Raw genomic sequence first — 17,743 nt, 5'->3', positions numbered from 1 at the left:
TGGTGGTGTGAATATCCTTGGTGAATATTGACACTCCTCCACCTTTAGTGTTTCGGTCCTGGTTTGGTGGCTGAAAAGTGTGGTAAGAGTTGTAGCCTGGTATTGCAGGGGTGCTCTCTGGAGCCTTGAACCAGGTCTCAGTTACTGCACAGATATCGACGTTCTCCATTTTAGGAGTGCCTCGAGAGAGTGCATTTTGAGGTTTAGACTTCTAGCATTGAGTAGCATTACCTTCAGATTTTGTATGCTTGTACCTGTTATGGTGGTGGTTTTGTTCTTTGAAGTTTGCCTAAAAAAGGCACTATAGGGGTAGCAAGAGCCTTAGCCAGTAACCTGAATCCCAGGGGCAACAGGTGCAGACCATCTCTGGCAAAGCATCGTGGTCTGTCAATCATGTCATCCCAGGCAGACAGATACTGGATCCCCTTTGAATGACACCATAAGCTTAGCCAATTGTTGAAGTCAATCATTTTATCCTTATATTGTGGTATCATTCTGGGTGAAGGCAGGATGCTACTCAGGGCTAGGGTCATACCTGCCTGGGCCACATGATCCAAGAGCTCTTCCATGTCTCTTTTCATGTAGTCCAGGGAGGTATGTCTCAAGTCATTCACTCCAACATGGACAATGACAGAGTCATATTTGTACTTGTTGTGGAGTGACTTGAGTGCATGTGTTATGTGGCGGATCCTGGCACCCAACAGGCAGCTGACTGTAATTTTCTCCTTATTCAACCTGGTGAGAGGGACATCAGTGTGCCGGACTATAGAGTCACCTATGACTAAAGTGTTAGGTACATTGTCTTGCCTTAGGGGCTGTTGCTGGGTGGCACACTGGTGTTGTGAACTATGTGACACATTGGTTGTGATTGGTGTTTGTTTGCGTTTCAGCTTCAGAGGTCTTTGTTGCTTGGGCAGGTTACAGTTAAGGGCCTCTGCATATGTGGATTTAGTGTTGCTATATGTGGGTGTTGGTGGTGCAGGTTTAGAAGGGCTATGTGTTGCTTGAGGTGTAGTGTGGGTGTTAACCTTCTCCTCTTGACTGTTTAGCACAATCTTGGGTGGAGAGAGCTTTGCTTCCATTTTGGCTATGTAAGTGCATCTCTCACAGGTTGTAGTGTTGGGTGGTAGGAGGAGAGGGTTGTCTGTGTACATGAGGCAATTGCTGCATTACCCCAGTATGCCCAGATTCACCAGGTGGACAGGAGAAATCACCGGAAGCTGACCCTTGGACATGCCTGGTTTGGGGCTTTTTTTTTCTTTGCAAAGTATAGGAGCTGTTTCCTTAGCAAGGTACTTTGCAATTATAGGCTTAGTACCTACTATTAATTTCTCCTTGTTAACAAGGAGAGTTCAGTGTTTGTATGAGTTTAAGGCTTCCTAGTGCTTTCCAGCAGGTATTAGAGAAAGTGCTAGTCACAGGGATGCTTAAAGGTAAGATTGAAAAGAATGCACTCTGCAGTGTGCACTAGAGAAGTTAGATGTGAAAGTAGGTAACTTGAGTTTTACCTGTTTAAAAAGTTAAGGTTTAGTGGAGAGTTACTATTTTTAAAACAGCAAGATGGACTGAAAGGGGTGGTCACTTTTGTATTTTGGTACTATGGAATACTGGAGGATGGCCAATAAATTTAAATAATTGAAGGGGTGGGATTTCAAAAGTGATGATTTTGTGATTACTCACATAAGCCAGTGAAAGTAGAGAGAAATGAGATATATGGTCAGATTAACATAAGAGGCGGGCAACTAGAAAGACAGTGGTATTTAACAAGACAACTTAAACGGGTGGGAGGACGGGAAAAAATTCTGCCTGACCCAGAACAGAGAGAGCTGTGGTCTCTTTTGAAGTTTTAATATGCTGTTAGAATGCAAGCAAAACACAAGGTAAAGCAAACAAACTACAGTATTCAAAATATAGAAAGGCAATACAGTAATACAAAAAATAACAGCAAACTAACCTTTCCTTCACAGCAAAGTGTAGCAGAGTCTGGATGAGCCTTTCTGGTAAAGCTCTAAAATGTTTTAGTTTACTCCTTAAATAGAAATTTTAGTTCCTAGCTCCACCCCTCTGTTAACAAGTGATTAACCTTAAGTGACCTCTTCTGTCTTATGAATGAGTCCTTAATTAATCAGTTCTTATTTCTGCCTGACTCAGAACAGAGAGAGCTGTGGTCTCTTTTGAAGTTTTAATATGCTGTTAGAATGCAAGCAAAACACAAGGTAAAGAAAACAAACTACAGTATTCAAAATATAGAAAGGCAATACAGTAATACAAAAATAACAGCAAACTAACCTTTCCTTCACAGCAAAGTGTAGCAGAGTCTGGATGAGCCTTTCTGGTAATGCCGAAGGTACATGCCGAATGGGGCATTATACTCAATAATTGGCTTTATAAGGGAAGAATACAGGGATCTTATGACCTCTTTGTCCCTGGATGAGATACCATTACTTATGAGGTGGGCCATGTTTAAAGCTTTCTGTACAATGAAAGCAACATGGTAGTCAAAATCAAGTTGCTATCAACCTGGGTGCCCAAACCTCTCATTAATGATTGTGGACTTAGGATGTTGTTATTAATGTGATAATATGTAGGGAGGTCACTCTCCCCAAAGTGGATGATGATGCAATTTTTGGCATTCAGCTTGAAGCCATATTTCTGGCACTAGTTATTTGTTTGGGTGAGACCCTCTGGGATGATGTCCACATCACTTGGGGAATTGATGACTGTGTCCAGCTTGCAGTCATCTGCAAACTTGGTCAGTCATAGCCCACTGGCTTTGGCCTGCACCTCAGAGAAGTATATCCTGAATAACAGAGGCCCCAAGATCGATCCCTGGGGTACACCGCTTATTATGAGTCTACTGGTTGAGGTGGCTTCCCCTGTTTTGATTAGGTGGGTTCTATCAGTGAGCCAGTTTGCTACCCATCTAGTAACATATGGGTTGATGCCTAGTTGAGAGAGTTTATCTACTATGCCAGAGTGGGGAATACTGTCGAAGGCTTTAGCCAGGTCAAGGTAGGTGGTGTGCACCGTCTTTCCCTTATCCATGGCTTTGGTAACTGTCTCAAAGAAGTCAACCAGATTTAACAGGCATGACCGCCCCTTGACAAAGCCAAACTGTGTGGGGTCAAGTGTTTGGAGGTTGCCAATGTCCTTGTTAATGAGGTCCATGATAATTCATTCAATGGCCTTGCAGATCAGGCTAGTTAGGCTGATGGGTCTATAATTTCCTGGATCAGTGGATGCTCCACCTTTGTGTAAAGGGATGACAGTGGCTGTCCTCCACTTAGCTGGGGCAAAGCTGGTACTCAGGCTTTGGTTGAATAGGGTGCCCAATAGTGCTGCAAGTTCATGCCTGAGTTCATGTAGGATACAGCCTGGGATGTTATCAGGTCCCATGGAGGCGGTATTTTTTGTCTTTGAGAGGGTAGTGATGACCTGTTCCCTAGAGATAAGGGGTGGGGGAGGTACTGGGGATGTCCTGATTTACTGATGGGGAGACAGTGGGGAGATGTTTTCACTGAAACTGTCAGCCAGTAGATTGGCTATATCTTCAGCAATTGTGTATGTGGTGTCCTTGACCATGAGTTCTGAAGAGATCTGGGTGCTTCCTTTGAGACTGTGGACATACGTGAAGAAGGTCTTATGATTGTCTCTAGTAGATGTGGACAATTTGGACTCGAAGTTGGCTTTAGAGGATTTTACTAGTGCTCTTATTTGCTTGTTCAGGCAATGGAGAGATTGCATCCAATTGGGCACCTGCTTTTTCTTGGTCCTGGACAGCAATTTTTTTCCTTTTGTTATATAGTTTATTTATTGCAGATGTCCACCAGACAGGTTTACTTTTCCTTGCGGAGGGTGATTTTTTTTCTGACATGTATTCCTGATTCCATGGATCTATATAAATCTTCGTATAGTACTTCGGTGGAGATTTGGACAGTGATGATAATTCCTACAGTGGAGGAGGGGGCTGTGAAGCTGTTTATACCATCCCTCAGGAGGTTGTAATCAGCTTTGGAGAAGTTTTTTTATTTGACCCTAGCTAGAGGGGGGTCAGGGGTGATGGTGCCTTCGAAAATGACCGCTTTATTGTCGTTTCTTACCAGGGAGGATGACACTGTAGGGGTGCTGTAGTGGTTATTCATGCTGGTTAATACCAAGTCCAAAATATTATCACCTCTTCTGGGAGTATCAACTAGCTGCTTCAAGGCATTTGCATTGATAAAATCGAGGGATCTCTGGGCATTTGTGTTCTGGCAAGAGTAGTTTTTCCAGTCTATGGTTGTGTAATTAAAGTCACCCAGGATCAGGGTAAAGAGTTGAATCTTGATAGATTTGAAGAGGTCCAGATAGGTGGAGTGGGCAGCTTGAGTTAAATTTGAAGCCCTATAGCTAGCTATAATTTGAATAGGTGTCTTGTCAATGGTTAACTGCATTTGGAGTGTCTCCTGTGCGTCATACTGTTTGACCAGCCTGGAGGTGGGTTTGTCTTTAATATATATTGAAACACCACCTCCTTTGGCTTTGCTGCCCACATTTTGGGGTCTGAATGTATGATAGAATGGGTAACCAGGTAAGGCTTTGAACCAGGTTTCCTGTGACTGCACAAATGTCAGCATCTTCCAGGGTTAAAAATACTTGTAATAAGTGCAGTTTCATGTTTAGACTCCTAGCGTTTAGCAGGATGACATTTAATTTGAATTTGTTTGAGATTTTTATGCTGGCAGTATGGACCTCATGACTTTTCCTAAAAAAGGCACTATGGGGGAGGCAAGGGCCTTTGCCAGAAGGCTGAAGCCCAAGTGAGACAGATGCAGGACATCTCTAGCAAAGCATCGTGATCTGCCGATCATATCTTCCCAGGCTGTCAGGTGGTGGATCCCCCTGGAATGACACCAGAAACTAAGCCAATTGTTAAAGTCAATCATTTTCTGTTTGCATTGAGGCATCATTCTGGGTGATGGTAGAATGCTGCTTAAAGCCAGGAACATACCTGCCTGGGACACATATTCAGTGAGCTCAATCATGTCTCTCTTCATATAGTCCAGGGAGGTACGTGTCAAGTCGTTCACTCCAACATGGACTATGGCAGAGTCATAACAGTACCTGCTATTGAGAGACTTGAGTGCGTGTGTGATATGGCGGATATAAATTTAGAGAATATACTCAGAGTATACTCCAAATCAACTTTGTTTGTGTGTCACCCATGTAAAGAGTTCATACTTGAGTACTATCTTTAAAGTTTTAATTCAAAAATTTCTTATACACGTGTTAATAATCTTTAAATAAATAGTTGTGTCATAAACAGATGCAGTTACCAATAATTAACAGTCATAAATAGATGCAGTTATTCAAGTTCAGGTAGGTTATTGTATGTTTTACTCTGAACAGCATGTATAAATAATACATCTGCCATGACCACACTATCCCCTCCCCCATCTCTCCCTCATTGCCAGTGAGGACAGCATGCTGGGTTGTTTTTAGCTTCTGTGTGCTGTTTACTCTTCCAACAAATCTGCAGGCAAAATAAACTTTTTGTTGCATTCTAGTGCATGCCTCCTGTTTACAGTTGAACTCAACCAAGACACACTCAAGAAATAAGAACAGAAAGTTGAAAGCTGTAAGAATATTCCATATTTGTTTTATGGTCTTAAAATAACGGTTTGTCTGTTATACTTGCTTATTTAACACTGTATATTTGTACATTCCTTTTTTTTAGGGCACTAGTATATTATCACCAGTCCGCATTTTCCCACATGTCAGACAGAGGTTGTTTATTCCTTGTCTGCCTAATTGGATAGAGAACCCAAGCACGTGGCTATCTGTAATCTGCTACCTCAGCTGTGACAGAGCCTGGGAGATCTGCTCAAATCTCTTTACAGAAGCGAAAGCCTTACAGAGTTTGCACAACGGAAAGGTCTGAACAGAATAGCCTGCTCAGGAATAGGAGATATCTGAAAAACAAAACCGAATACCTTTATAAAATCAGGAAAAGAAACTGACAAGACAAAATGGGAGCTTTACAAACTAGCCACAGTATGCTTTTAATTTTCATTGGGTTGTCTGTTATATCAAGAACTCAGGGTAAGTTTTTCACATTTTTTCATACAATCTTTAATGCTGGATGATATCTGTCTGTACTTTTCTAGCTAGAGATATTTATCTTTTCTGTTACCAAGTATGTGACTCTTCTGGTTCACTGATCTGCAGTCTAGTAAAGGGTCTGTTTTAAATAAATATTGCACTGTAAGAACAGATTCTGTTAAGATGTAGGCTGGTCATAATATGCCCATGAGTGAACAACTCTCAAGGCAGTGATTTACTTACAATGCCACATCCTCTGTGAAGCTTAACTATATTATTCTAGTGTTCAGTGCTTGTCAGAACCCCTCCTGAGCATTGGTATGATTTCCAGCATTCCCTGTGTCTGTGTACCACTTTATACAGATATGTAGCTTATTAACTAAGAAAACTGTGATCAGTGTACTATCCTAGTAAACAAACTAAACAATAAATAAATAATAAGGTGTTAGTACGTCATAGAAAGCACACTGCGGCAGAGTAGGATGGGCATGGATCCAGATATTGTCTTTTCTCTATGTCCAACGAAAATAGCAATACAGAGCAACGCGGACGAGATACTGGTTAGAAGTGGGCTATAGTTTAGTAAATGTACGTTGTGTATATGTGCTTCACTGTAGCATCTTGAGGAGCTTGCCCCCCAAAAAAACAATTCTGTCAGCGGTATCTGGTCTGTACCATTCACACTTTCAGCATCCTGTACAAAACAAGTTTGCAGTGTTCCACAGATTAAGAGACCCCTCCTTGCATTCTCCAGAGCAGCAGTTTTTGTCATGTTACTTGCTTTCTTTTCCTCAGCCTTCCATAGAGACTTGCCGTGGTCTTCGTCATCTATTACTAGCCTAATTTGCCATTGTTCTGCTGGGCCAGGTTTTGCTGTCAGAACTTGTTTACCTTGCTGTTATTACTTCCTGCATCCCAATAAACTCATTCCCCTTCTCCCACTCCTCCTCCCTGTTTCCCTAAATCCGTCAGCTCTCAACATGTCTGGTATGTATGGGCTTCATAAATGTGATACTGAACATGTTTTGGAATTAGAAGGGTAGCAGATGTTAAGAACACTGGCTTGGCATTCTTGTACTTTGTGAATACATTGCAGGTGTTTCTTGATGTCACTGTATTCCAGATCAGTAATATATGGAAACTGTGTTTCGCTAATACCATTTATAAGGAGTGTTAGTAGCCCACTCAACCCCTACGTCATAAGGGGGATGTTAAGGGTGTGATGCCAGCCCTACTTACAAATAGTTATTACAAGAAATGTCTAGCAGTGACCATAGAGAGCTTTCTTCTAACTCTTCTATATGCAGGTGGCTAAGGCTATGAACTGTTAGCAAGCTGCTCCTTGTGATCCATGGGATTGATTCCCACAGCCCCACTTTGCCTGTTATGTGACTCTTGACTAAGTGACCTACCCAAACATTGTTCTTGAGCTGTCTCTTTAATATGTCCATGTTTCTCAGTGTTCTGCTGTGTTTTTTATAAATAAATGCAAATAACTGTTATAAAATTAAGAAATATTATTAGTATAAAGTTAAAATATTACTGTTGGCAAATGGTTTTATGTAAGGCAGTAGACTAACTGTTTCACCATCATTCTGTTGTTCATTAACAGACTGCTAGTCAGTGAACGTTAATTAATCTTCTAACACAAAGTTTATTTTACAAGGTCATAGCACTGTCCACTGTTCATAACATACATCTAGAGGGCATCACTGTAGACCATTAGGACCTAGACATTCTTGAATCTGTCATCAGGTGACAGAGCTGTGTGCATTTTCTAGAATAATTATACTGTAAATTTAGATATCAACGTATACCCACCCCTACCTTGAACTGACCATGTGTCAGGGTCTATTAGTTCCAACAGCATGAGATACTCAGGTGGTATTACTATCACAGAAAACAAAGTCCTGTCTCAGAATAGATGAGAGCTACCCTCTCCTTTATTTAATTTTCCATGGCAGATCATTCTACTAAAATGAACATGCACACGGTGTGCACATGGATCTACTTTGAAAGGTCGAACCTCATATAATCAAAATCCATTTTTGTGAGATGAAAATCGTGAAAGCTTAAATACCTGAATGCCAATTTGTCCTAGGGTAAGTAAACACTTGCCCAGCATGCCCTTTTCTCCACTGCAGTGTGATCTCAGAGTTGGCATATATAATTGGGGGGATGGGGGGAGCGCAGCCCCCAACCTAGGTGGGTTTTACTTACTTTGGTGTGTGTTTCTTTTAAGTTTGGGCAAGTATTCACTTACCCTGGGAAAAATTTGCAGTTTGGGTATTTAAGCTTTCACAATTTGTGTTTCACAAAAATGGATTTTGATTATATGAGGTTCGACCTTTCAAAACTAGACCCATGCACACATGCATACAAACACACACACAGACACACACACACACACACACACACACACACACACACACACACACACACACACGCACACGCACACACACACGCACACGCACACACACTGCACTCCTGAGTGATATGTTAAGCTGAGCTCCCATCAGCCTGAGTTGGTGATACCTCAGGTGGATGAAAAAGATTCCACAGCACTTATTGGGAAAAGAATGGAAAGTCCACAGTGACCTGGCCACATCTTCCTTAATTAATATAAATACTTCCATGCATCTCCCCTGAAAAGAGGCTGCTGGCCTAGTGGGACTAACCCAGTCAGCAAAGCACAGGTAAATAAAATAAAGCTTTGTCTCCTTGTAAGATGCCTTTACAGGCTGTGTCGTGCGTGCTACCTGAATGAAAATATTATTAATGTAAGTTGTCGCCTCACAGTAAGATGCTGTCCAGTTCGATTCTTAGCTAGAGCGTCTTCTGCATGGAGACATGCGTGAATGGGCGTACCTTCGTTGAAGGTTGTGCATCAGAGCTGGTAACTCGGCATGTAAAAATCAACTACCAATCATTAGCGGACCAGAGTCCCGCTGTGGTGACCCCTAACTGGGAAAAGCCAAAAGACACAAACAAACAAACTCTAATAAGTGTAAGTTGTGCATATGTGCTTCACTGTAGTTTCTTGAAAACATGTATATACCACTGTCTTTCATGCCTCTTGATCTGGGCTGTGGCTTATAAAGATGCCTTGAACCAGACTACTTACCTAGTTCATATGTTTATAGCTTCATAGGTACTTACTAGGTATGCTTATATTTACTTTTTGCCCTTATATTTTACATATGAATAACTCACAGATGAATGGAACAAGGATATCTTGGGACATTTAAAAATGCTTCATTTTGTTTGTTCTTTACTCTGACTTGCAGACCTAGACATTGGTTAAGCTAGTTATCTGGAAGTGGATAACAATATTCTTTTAATAAGCCATGTGCTAGAAAGTGTACTGTTTCTCTGCTAGCATGCTATACATCATGGATGACATTAATGGTACTAGAAATTTAATGTGGGGTACAGCAGTGGTACAAGTTAGAGTGGCCATATAAGGGAGATTTTATAGGGGCTTTCAAAGGTAAGGGGAAGAACAAACAGGATTAAAAAGTTATGGCATTCCAAATTCATAAGATGAAATCTGATTCTTATTCACAGAAAAATGTAAGCATTTATTTATATATAGTCTGTTTTTGTTGCTTTTAGCTCATATGCACTATTCATAGAAAGATGTACACATTATTGTTGTACAAGTTACCTGTCCTCCCTTTCTTAGCTTTTTTAACTCAGACAAACAGCGCACAACACTCATGCAGAGAAACAATGTACTATTCTATCTCAGGACATGCTGTCATGCGCACAGACACACACACACACACACACACACACACACACACACACACACACACACACACACACACACACGATGGAAACAAAAACATGTTTAATGAATTGTCATGTATGACATAAGCAACCTTACATTTGTATATATTAAAACCAAACCATATTAATAGAACTTTAGCTGCAAACGTTATACATCACATTCCCTGTGGAAACAACTGTAACATTATATATAATTTATAATATCCAGTCATTGTGAGTTAAGCATTAGCTAGCTCATTCAACACCTGCCTTCTTTTAAACTTCGTTCCTCTTTTGCATGTATTGTTCCCACAAATCCCATTTTTCCTATTTAGTTTGCTCTGTCCCTTTTCTAAAGATCCCAGTTCCAATTGTTTTATCTCTGTTACTATAGTCACTACTTCTGTTAAAGTTGGTTTACACTTTCATTTCCATTTTCTTGTGATTGATTTTTTGGCAGCTGTCGTAATTAGACTCAGCAAATCCTTACTATGTCTAGGCAATTCTGATTTGCAAACCAGCACCCTTGTCAAAAATGTGGATATATTGACAATTTTATCTGTTTACACATTGTAATGGAGGCAGAGAACAAAGAAACAATGCAACTCATTATTCAAATCATCTGCTACTGGAGGATGTGTTTTAGGAAGAACTGATTATGGTACCAACAAGAGATATTCTGGGGCCTAAGGGCAGGGATGCCACCAAAGATAAACTAAGCATATTAACAGAAACAACAAAAGAAAACATGTACTGTTAATAATTTCCTATTGCAGATGCAAATGCAGGACTTAACAGCATTGAAGTAAGCCACTTATACATGCTGGAACAGCATTGTAATTCAGTCCTTTGTGGGGAAACTACTGCATTTGGGTGTGGAAAATCTTATAAAATGGAAATGAATTGGCTTTTTCCTGTTCCGTCTTTAGCCGATGAGTTTCAGCATAAACCCATGAGTCATGAATCGGGCTGGTTACTTAAGAGCTGTCTGAACCACTGAGTTCATTGCATCTCAGCACATTAGCATGATTAACTGCAGTCTGCATTTTGTATGCCTTCCAAGTAGTTACTGGTGCACTGCCCTTGGCTCTGTGCCTCTCAAAAGAAAGAAGTGATTATTTTATCCAATTATATGAAAAATATACTTTAGTTTCCGTATTGGGAAAATTTAAAAAGTTGTTTCATTTTTAACTAAATTGAGATTTATATCTCCATTTAACAGTAACAGTCTTTATTCTGGTTTGAAATGGAACAAAAATGATATGTTCATAATCCATAGGATAGAATCATGGAAACATAGTTCTTGAACTCAGCAACTCATCTAGGAACTTCACAAATAATAGAAGCATTTTGTTTTATTTTTATTGTGTGCTTGACTGAGCCACCAATTCAATGGATCCTCTACTTTTCACCTGACTGGCTCATTCCTTCATCTTGAGACACTCATACTGTGAGCCTGTTCATGAGCTCATCAATCCCTCCATTTTGGATCATGCCAGCCCCCTAGCAGTGTAAAGATCCTATTAGCTTCACATTTCATGGTTAAAGTAGGGGCCATCTCCTCTCTGAGTGAAAACCTAATTGCCCATTTGTTCTGCAGCTTGAGCTCACTAGCCTTGTCACTTCCAAGATGTTAGAGACGTGGTAGGGACTGGCAGATCATTCTAGCTGATATCCCTCTGGCAGCATTATGATACTCACAAAATTGGCTCTGCTGTTCATGGCATCCTTGCCAGTGTGCAGAACCAGCATCACAAAGACCTTCCTGCTGGCAGTCTGTCTGGTTTCCAGCAGATGTTGCTAATGCTGTAAGCTGATGCCGCCTCCCTCTTTCCAGGTTGGGCAAACTGGTACTAGCTACTCAGACCCTTCCCCTTCTGCCCAGTCCTTCAAGTTCCCATCCTACTAATCTAATATGGATTAACCAGGTCACAGTCAGGGCTTTATTCATCCACCTCATGGGGTTAGGCTTACCAAAAATGGGTTTTGACAAATGTTCTGATTCCTCCGGAAATGCTTTTGCATAGGCCAGTCCTGTAGTTATTTGGCTTGGGGTTGGTTTGTAAGCTTAAATGCAAGGATTAGGTGCACAAACCTGCAGAAAACTAATAAGTAAGTTCTATGGTACCTCATTGTCTGACAAGCTGCTCACTACACTGAGCTGAATGCAGCAACTCCATATTGCATACTAGGAACATATACAGAATGCATAAGAATCTGGGTAATGCTGTCCATTGGCATGTGTGAAGGGAGACGAATCTGTTTAAAAATACCTTTGCTGTTCAGCTGAAGTGATCCAAGCAGAATCCATTAGTTGTAACCAATGCAATACTTTTTCGACATGAAAAACATTTCTAACAAGATTTCATGAGAGGTTAACATTAACCTTGGCACTGACAGGAACACTGAAAATGTTCATCACTCTAAATACTTTGGGGTGTGGTTGAACTACATCTTGTCAGGGAGACATCATGCAACAGAGGTAATAAAAGAGATTGCTAAAATAAATGTAATCAACTGCAGACATTTTAAATATCTGTTTCTTCAGCAAGAATTGCAATACAGAAGGCATAAATTGCAGTACAGAATGATTATTCATTTTTTAGGATTAGTATGGGCTTAACCAAGTTGCATCTACCTATGTGAAGAACTTAACTAGTATGTCTACAATTGGTTTAACATAATTTGTTGCTTTATACTACATTTTAAAAGAAATATCACTGTGTACTGAAGAGGCCTCGCTGGTTAGCAGTGAATAAATAGCTGACCTCCTAATCTGTAGCTTCATTTGTATATTAGAATTGTCTTCCACATGTCAGGAAGTTCATTGTGCAAGAAAAAAACTGCCAACTTAAGTCCAGTACTAATGGCGCTACCAGGCCTATGAGGTCAGGAAAACAAAAAAAGTGGAGAGTGAGTATTTATTTATTGCATTTTAGTAATTAGGTAAGTGGAGTGTTCAACAGATCCTTTCCAGTCATGACTCTGGCCTGTTGTGCAAGAATCACAGTAACAAAGTATATAGAATGAGCGTCTCATCAATTATTTACAAATATCACAAACAGATTTGAGAACAATCAATGAGGAAATGGCATGGTTGCAAAATTGTTTGAAGAACACATTTGACAAAGAATTGTCTAGGGAATACACTTTCCATACCCTCAAAGTGAATTTATTGGCATCCATGTCTCATAGGTTCACAAATTCATAGGTATATACTAGGTTAACAACCTCTAGCACCCTTAAACATCTAGTGGTACAACTCAAATGTGACCCACAAATTTGATTTATATTTGATTTAGAGGGGGTGATTTACTGACTGCCTCTGTCCATCAGAGACATAGGAGCCAGTCCAGGAGTGAACTTCCATATACCCATCCATTGCTCTAAGTTGTGCTTAGATAGAGATATGGAGGAACTCTGTTTCACATGGATGGGGAGCCTATTCCAGAGAATGGGATTTCTCTAAGAAACATATTTGTCATTCAACATGTCCTATTTATGTTGCAAGCAAAATGTAGGTCTTTTAATCATGTAGTTCTAGTGCTATTTGTTTTGTGAATGTGCAAAAGATTCATCAAACCAGGGTACAGGGAGGCCTTGTATGCCAGGCAAAGATCACCTCTTAGAGCTCTGCATGATACCGAGTAAGGAGACAGGGCTTTGGGGCATGTCAGTGTAGAACATTATGTTTACTCCCTGTATTCTTTTTGTAAGGAACATTTGTGTACATTCCAGTTGCTGCATGTGTAAGGTCAGGTACATACTGAAGGGAATATGTATGAATATGAATACATACAGAATACTCTGTGATGGGCCTGATGAGGACTGGGTGCAGTGGTATGATGATCTCCCTGAAGTTAGATGCCCTGCCCTTGCTTATAAGTTGAGCAACATGGATGCATTTTCTTATTACTTTGGACACACGTGGTTGAAGGCTAGATTACTATCTATATGCGTTCATGATCCCTGACTAGTGAATCAACTTTTAAGGGGTTGTATTAATGATGTAGTTACCTGGGGTGGCAGACTTTCCAAAAGGTGGTGTAAGGCATTCCTTGGTATTGAGCTTTAAGCCGCAGTTTTGGCACCACGTGTTTGCCTGTATTAGACCTTCCTGAAGGGTGTTGTTGTCCTTGGGGGAGGGATTCAGTGACTGCTCCCAGTTTGCAGTCATCTGAAAACTTGATTAGCCAGAGGACTTTAACATTGGCTTGGATGTCTGAGAAGTACATGCTAAAGAGGAGTGGGCCTAGCACAGAGTCCTGGGGGACTTCAATGGTGACTGGCCTCTTTGTGGAGGTGCTCTTACAAATTGTAATCCCCTGGCTCCTGTCAGTGAGACAGCTTGCTGTCCTGCACGTTATACAGGAGTTTATACCTAGTTCTGTAAGTTTGTTGAAAGTGCCTGAGTGGGGTATTGTATCAAACATCTTAGCCAGATGTAGGTAGACACTATGCACATTTCCCCTCATCCAGTGCCTTAGTGACCTTGTCAAAGAAGTCCATCAGATTCATAAGCATTCAAACTTCCTTTGAATAACCCAAACTGGGTTGATTCCAGAGTCTGCAGGTCTTCTATGTCCTTGCTGATAATTTCCATGATAATTCTTTCCGTGGATTTGCAAGTAAGACTAGTCAAACTAATGGTTGTGTAGTTTCCAGGATCTGTTGAATGCTCTTCCTTATGAAGGGGGATGACTGGCACAGTCCTCCATTCATTTGGCACAAAGTCAGTTTTAAGACAATAATTAAGTAATGACTCCAGGGTTTCCTGATAAGTCACATTTTAGACTATTCAGTAGGCATCCTGGGATATTGTCAGGCCCAATGAGCCATGTTCCTGGCTTTAGTGAGTGCAGGCATGTACATACTCCCTAGTTATAGCTGGAGAAGTTATATTTGAAGGTGTTATTGGGGGGGTGCTAGTGAGTGAGACAGGGATAAAGCTATAACTGAATTTGCCCACTAATATGTTCACTATATCACCAGACTCAGTGAATGTGGTGCCATTAACCATCAGCTCAGCACATTGCTGTGTGTTGCTATTGATGTTTCTGACATAGTTGTAAAGGACCTTATTGTTATCCTTCACTATGGAGAATATCTTAACCTCAAAGTTGGCCATATAAAGAGCTTAATAAAATTGTTACTGGGAAATCCTTGAGCCGTATTGCTTCTCCTTTTTGGGTTTAACAACCTCAAAGTTGGCTTTGTCTTACCTAATCCACCCTCTTAGTTGCCTATTTACTTTGATGATAGAGTTTTTATCTTTATGGGAATTACCCTTCCTGATTTTTGCCATATTTTATTTTCCTTTTTCTGTATATCCTCTTTAATTTGGGATACCACCAGGCTTTTTGGTTTCTGGGGCTAGTTCTCTGCTTCTGGTATGTACAGCAGCCTGTATGCAGACATTGACTTGGTTGTACAGAGTTTCTAACAGCAATTCAGCATAGGATGATGTATTTTTGGGGTATGGAGGGGCATTGAATTTTGAAAACAGTCACTTAATAACAGGTAGTTTGTCTTGGAATAGTTCCTAACTGTTACTGGTTTTAATGGGATTACAGAGCTGATTTTGATTTCAAAGGAGACAGCCTTACAGTTGCATCTTACCAGGGAGGATGAGACACTGGGGGGTACAACATTCTCCCTATTTGTGAACACTAGGTCCAGTATGTTGGAGTCTCTAGTGGGCATATTCACTATTTGGTCAAGGGTGTTTGTCTTTACAAAGTCCAGGAATCTCTGTGCCTTTAGATTTGAGTACATTTAGGATTCTCAATCAATAGAAGGGTAATTAAAGTCTCCCATGAGTAGGGTGCTAGATTAGATGGTGGGTGTGTCAAACAGGTCCAAGTTTGCATTGTGAGCTTCTTGGGACATGGAGGGTGACCTGTAGTTGGTTAGGATATGGTGTGACATTTTGTCTGTGGTGATCTGTAAGTGGAGGAACTCTATCCCATCATCCTGTTTGATCATCCTAGAGGTATGCTTGTTATTAATGTATATTGAGACATCTTCACCATTAGCCCTTGACTGTGCATCTTTTGGTTTAAAAGCGCTGGCTTACTCTCTGCCGCTTTAAACCAGGTCTCAGTAACTGCACAGATATCTATATTCTTGAGTGTGAGGAGGGCTTGGATGGAGTGTAGTTTTTTTACTTCGGCTGCTGGCATTAAGCAGTAATACCTTGAGGTTCTGTTGAGTTGATTTTGCTATATCAGTAGCAATGTCAATTTAGCATTGCCTAAAAAAGGCTCTATAAAGGTGGACAAAGACTTAGCCAGTATTTGGAAGCCTAGAGGGGGAAAGTGCAGACCATCCTTGGCAAAGCAATGTGGTCTGTTGATCATGTCCTTTCAAGTTGATAAATACTGGATCCCCTTAAAATGACACCAGAAAGACAGCCAGTCATTGAAATCAATCAGTTTTTGCTCATATTGTGGCATCTTCCTTGGTGATGGTAATATGCTGCTCAATGCCAGGCTTATAACAGTCTGAGACACATAGTCTAAATGCTCCATAATGTCTCTCTTCATATAGTTCAGGGAGGTACATCTCAAGTCATTTACACCTACACAGACTATGATGGAATCATACTGGAAACTGTGGTGTAATGACTTGAGTGCATGTGTGATACGGCAGATTCTGGATCCAGATAAACAGCTAATGGTTATCTTCTCCTTGTTCAGCCTCATTAGAGAGACATCAGTATATCTTACAAGGGAGTCTTGTATGATGAGAGTCCTGGGAAGTCTGTTTGCTTGCCTTAGGGGCTTAGTATTTGGTGCTCCAATGATAGTGACAGTGTGTGGTGTTAGGTGTTGTTTTTTTCCTGAGTGCCTTTGGGTTTGCTGAGGCATAGCTTTGAAATCAGGTGGTCTAGGTGATCTCTGTTGTTTAGGAACATTGCATTTAAGCGCCTCAGGATATTTTATTCTATGTGTGTGTTGTGTGCTATGTGAGGTGGATGTTGTTTGTGTGGTTTTGACAACCTGGTATGGACATGTGTGTGAAAGTTTAGCCTCCAGTGTAATTGTGTAAGTACACCTCTTGTATACTGTGTCTGATTCTTTAAGGATTAAGTGGTTGTCACTAAACATGAGACAACTTCTACATTACCTCAAGATGCCGCAATTGTCTCATGTTTACTGGCACATAATAAGGAAGTTATGATTGGCAACCCACTCATAATCCTCTATATTATCTAACATCATTATAAATTTACAAATCAAATAAAACAACATAAAATGCAATGGTCAGCACGTTCAAAAAGTACAACAGAAGATGTATATTTGAATTATATGACCTGTACTATAATAACAAGCACATCTTAATTGCCCAGCTTGTAGTATAACAAAATGTTAATTAATTCTCTCATTTTCTAAAGCACTTACCCTTGGTAGAATAAGTTGAGCAATGTAGACCTGATTTCTCCAGCCCTTTCAGCAACTTCCATTTCATCTTAGGACGCCATAGATGTTCCCAGGCAAGCTAAGGATATAATCCTTGCAACATGCTCTGGATCTTCCCTGGAGTTTTGCTCCCATCAACCATTCCTGGTAGATCTACAGCATTAGATGCCTCTGGAGCATCCTTATAACATGTCTAATCCACCTCTACTGAATGCTGCCTAAGAAAAGGAGCAGTGATCAGAGTCCAAGATTGACCCATATTACTAATCTTTCTTAATGGCAGAGAATGACCGCAACTAACCTACCAAGGAACCTCACCTTGCTCTTTGTATCTGTGATTTTATCTGAGATTTATGTCAAATTGTGAGTTTATTTCTGTGACTCAGTTTTGGCTTCACCACCATGGTCAGCAAAATATCTGCTGTGCTGCCTTGACTGCATCAATCCATTTGTCAGTCTTCTGACTCTCT

The 17,743-nt window shown here is 40.6% G+C and overlaps 1 protein-coding gene across 2 annotated transcripts in view; it reads left to right on the top strand.

The window, feature by feature from the left end:
- Positions 1-5,518: 5,518 nt before the first annotated feature.
- The window catches only part of MFGE8 (milk fat globule EGF and factor V/VIII domain containing), an 873,429-nt gene continuing 861,204 nt past the window's right edge, over positions 5,519-17,743 (top strand). For both annotated transcript variants that reach the window (XM_044078195.1, XM_044078194.1), the window contains exons 1-2: positions 5,519-5,617; positions 5,717-6,081. In XM_044078195.1, the coding sequence (XP_043934130.1) occupies positions 6,009-6,081 (73 nt within the window). In that variant the 5' untranslated portion in view covers positions 5,519-5,617; positions 5,717-6,008. The remainder of the gene's footprint in view (positions 5,618-5,716; positions 6,082-17,743) is intronic.

The sequence above is a fragment of the Protopterus annectens genome, chromosome 7.part0 (assembly GCF_019279795.1).
Source record: "Protopterus annectens isolate FY-2018-M chromosome 7.part0, PAN1.0, whole genome shotgun sequence".
NCBI classification, from domain to species: domain Eukaryota; kingdom Metazoa; phylum Chordata; order Ceratodontiformes; family Protopteridae; genus Protopterus; species Protopterus annectens.
The sequence above is the reverse complement of the archived record's forward strand: the minus strand, read 5'-3'. Positions and strand labels throughout refer to the sequence as shown.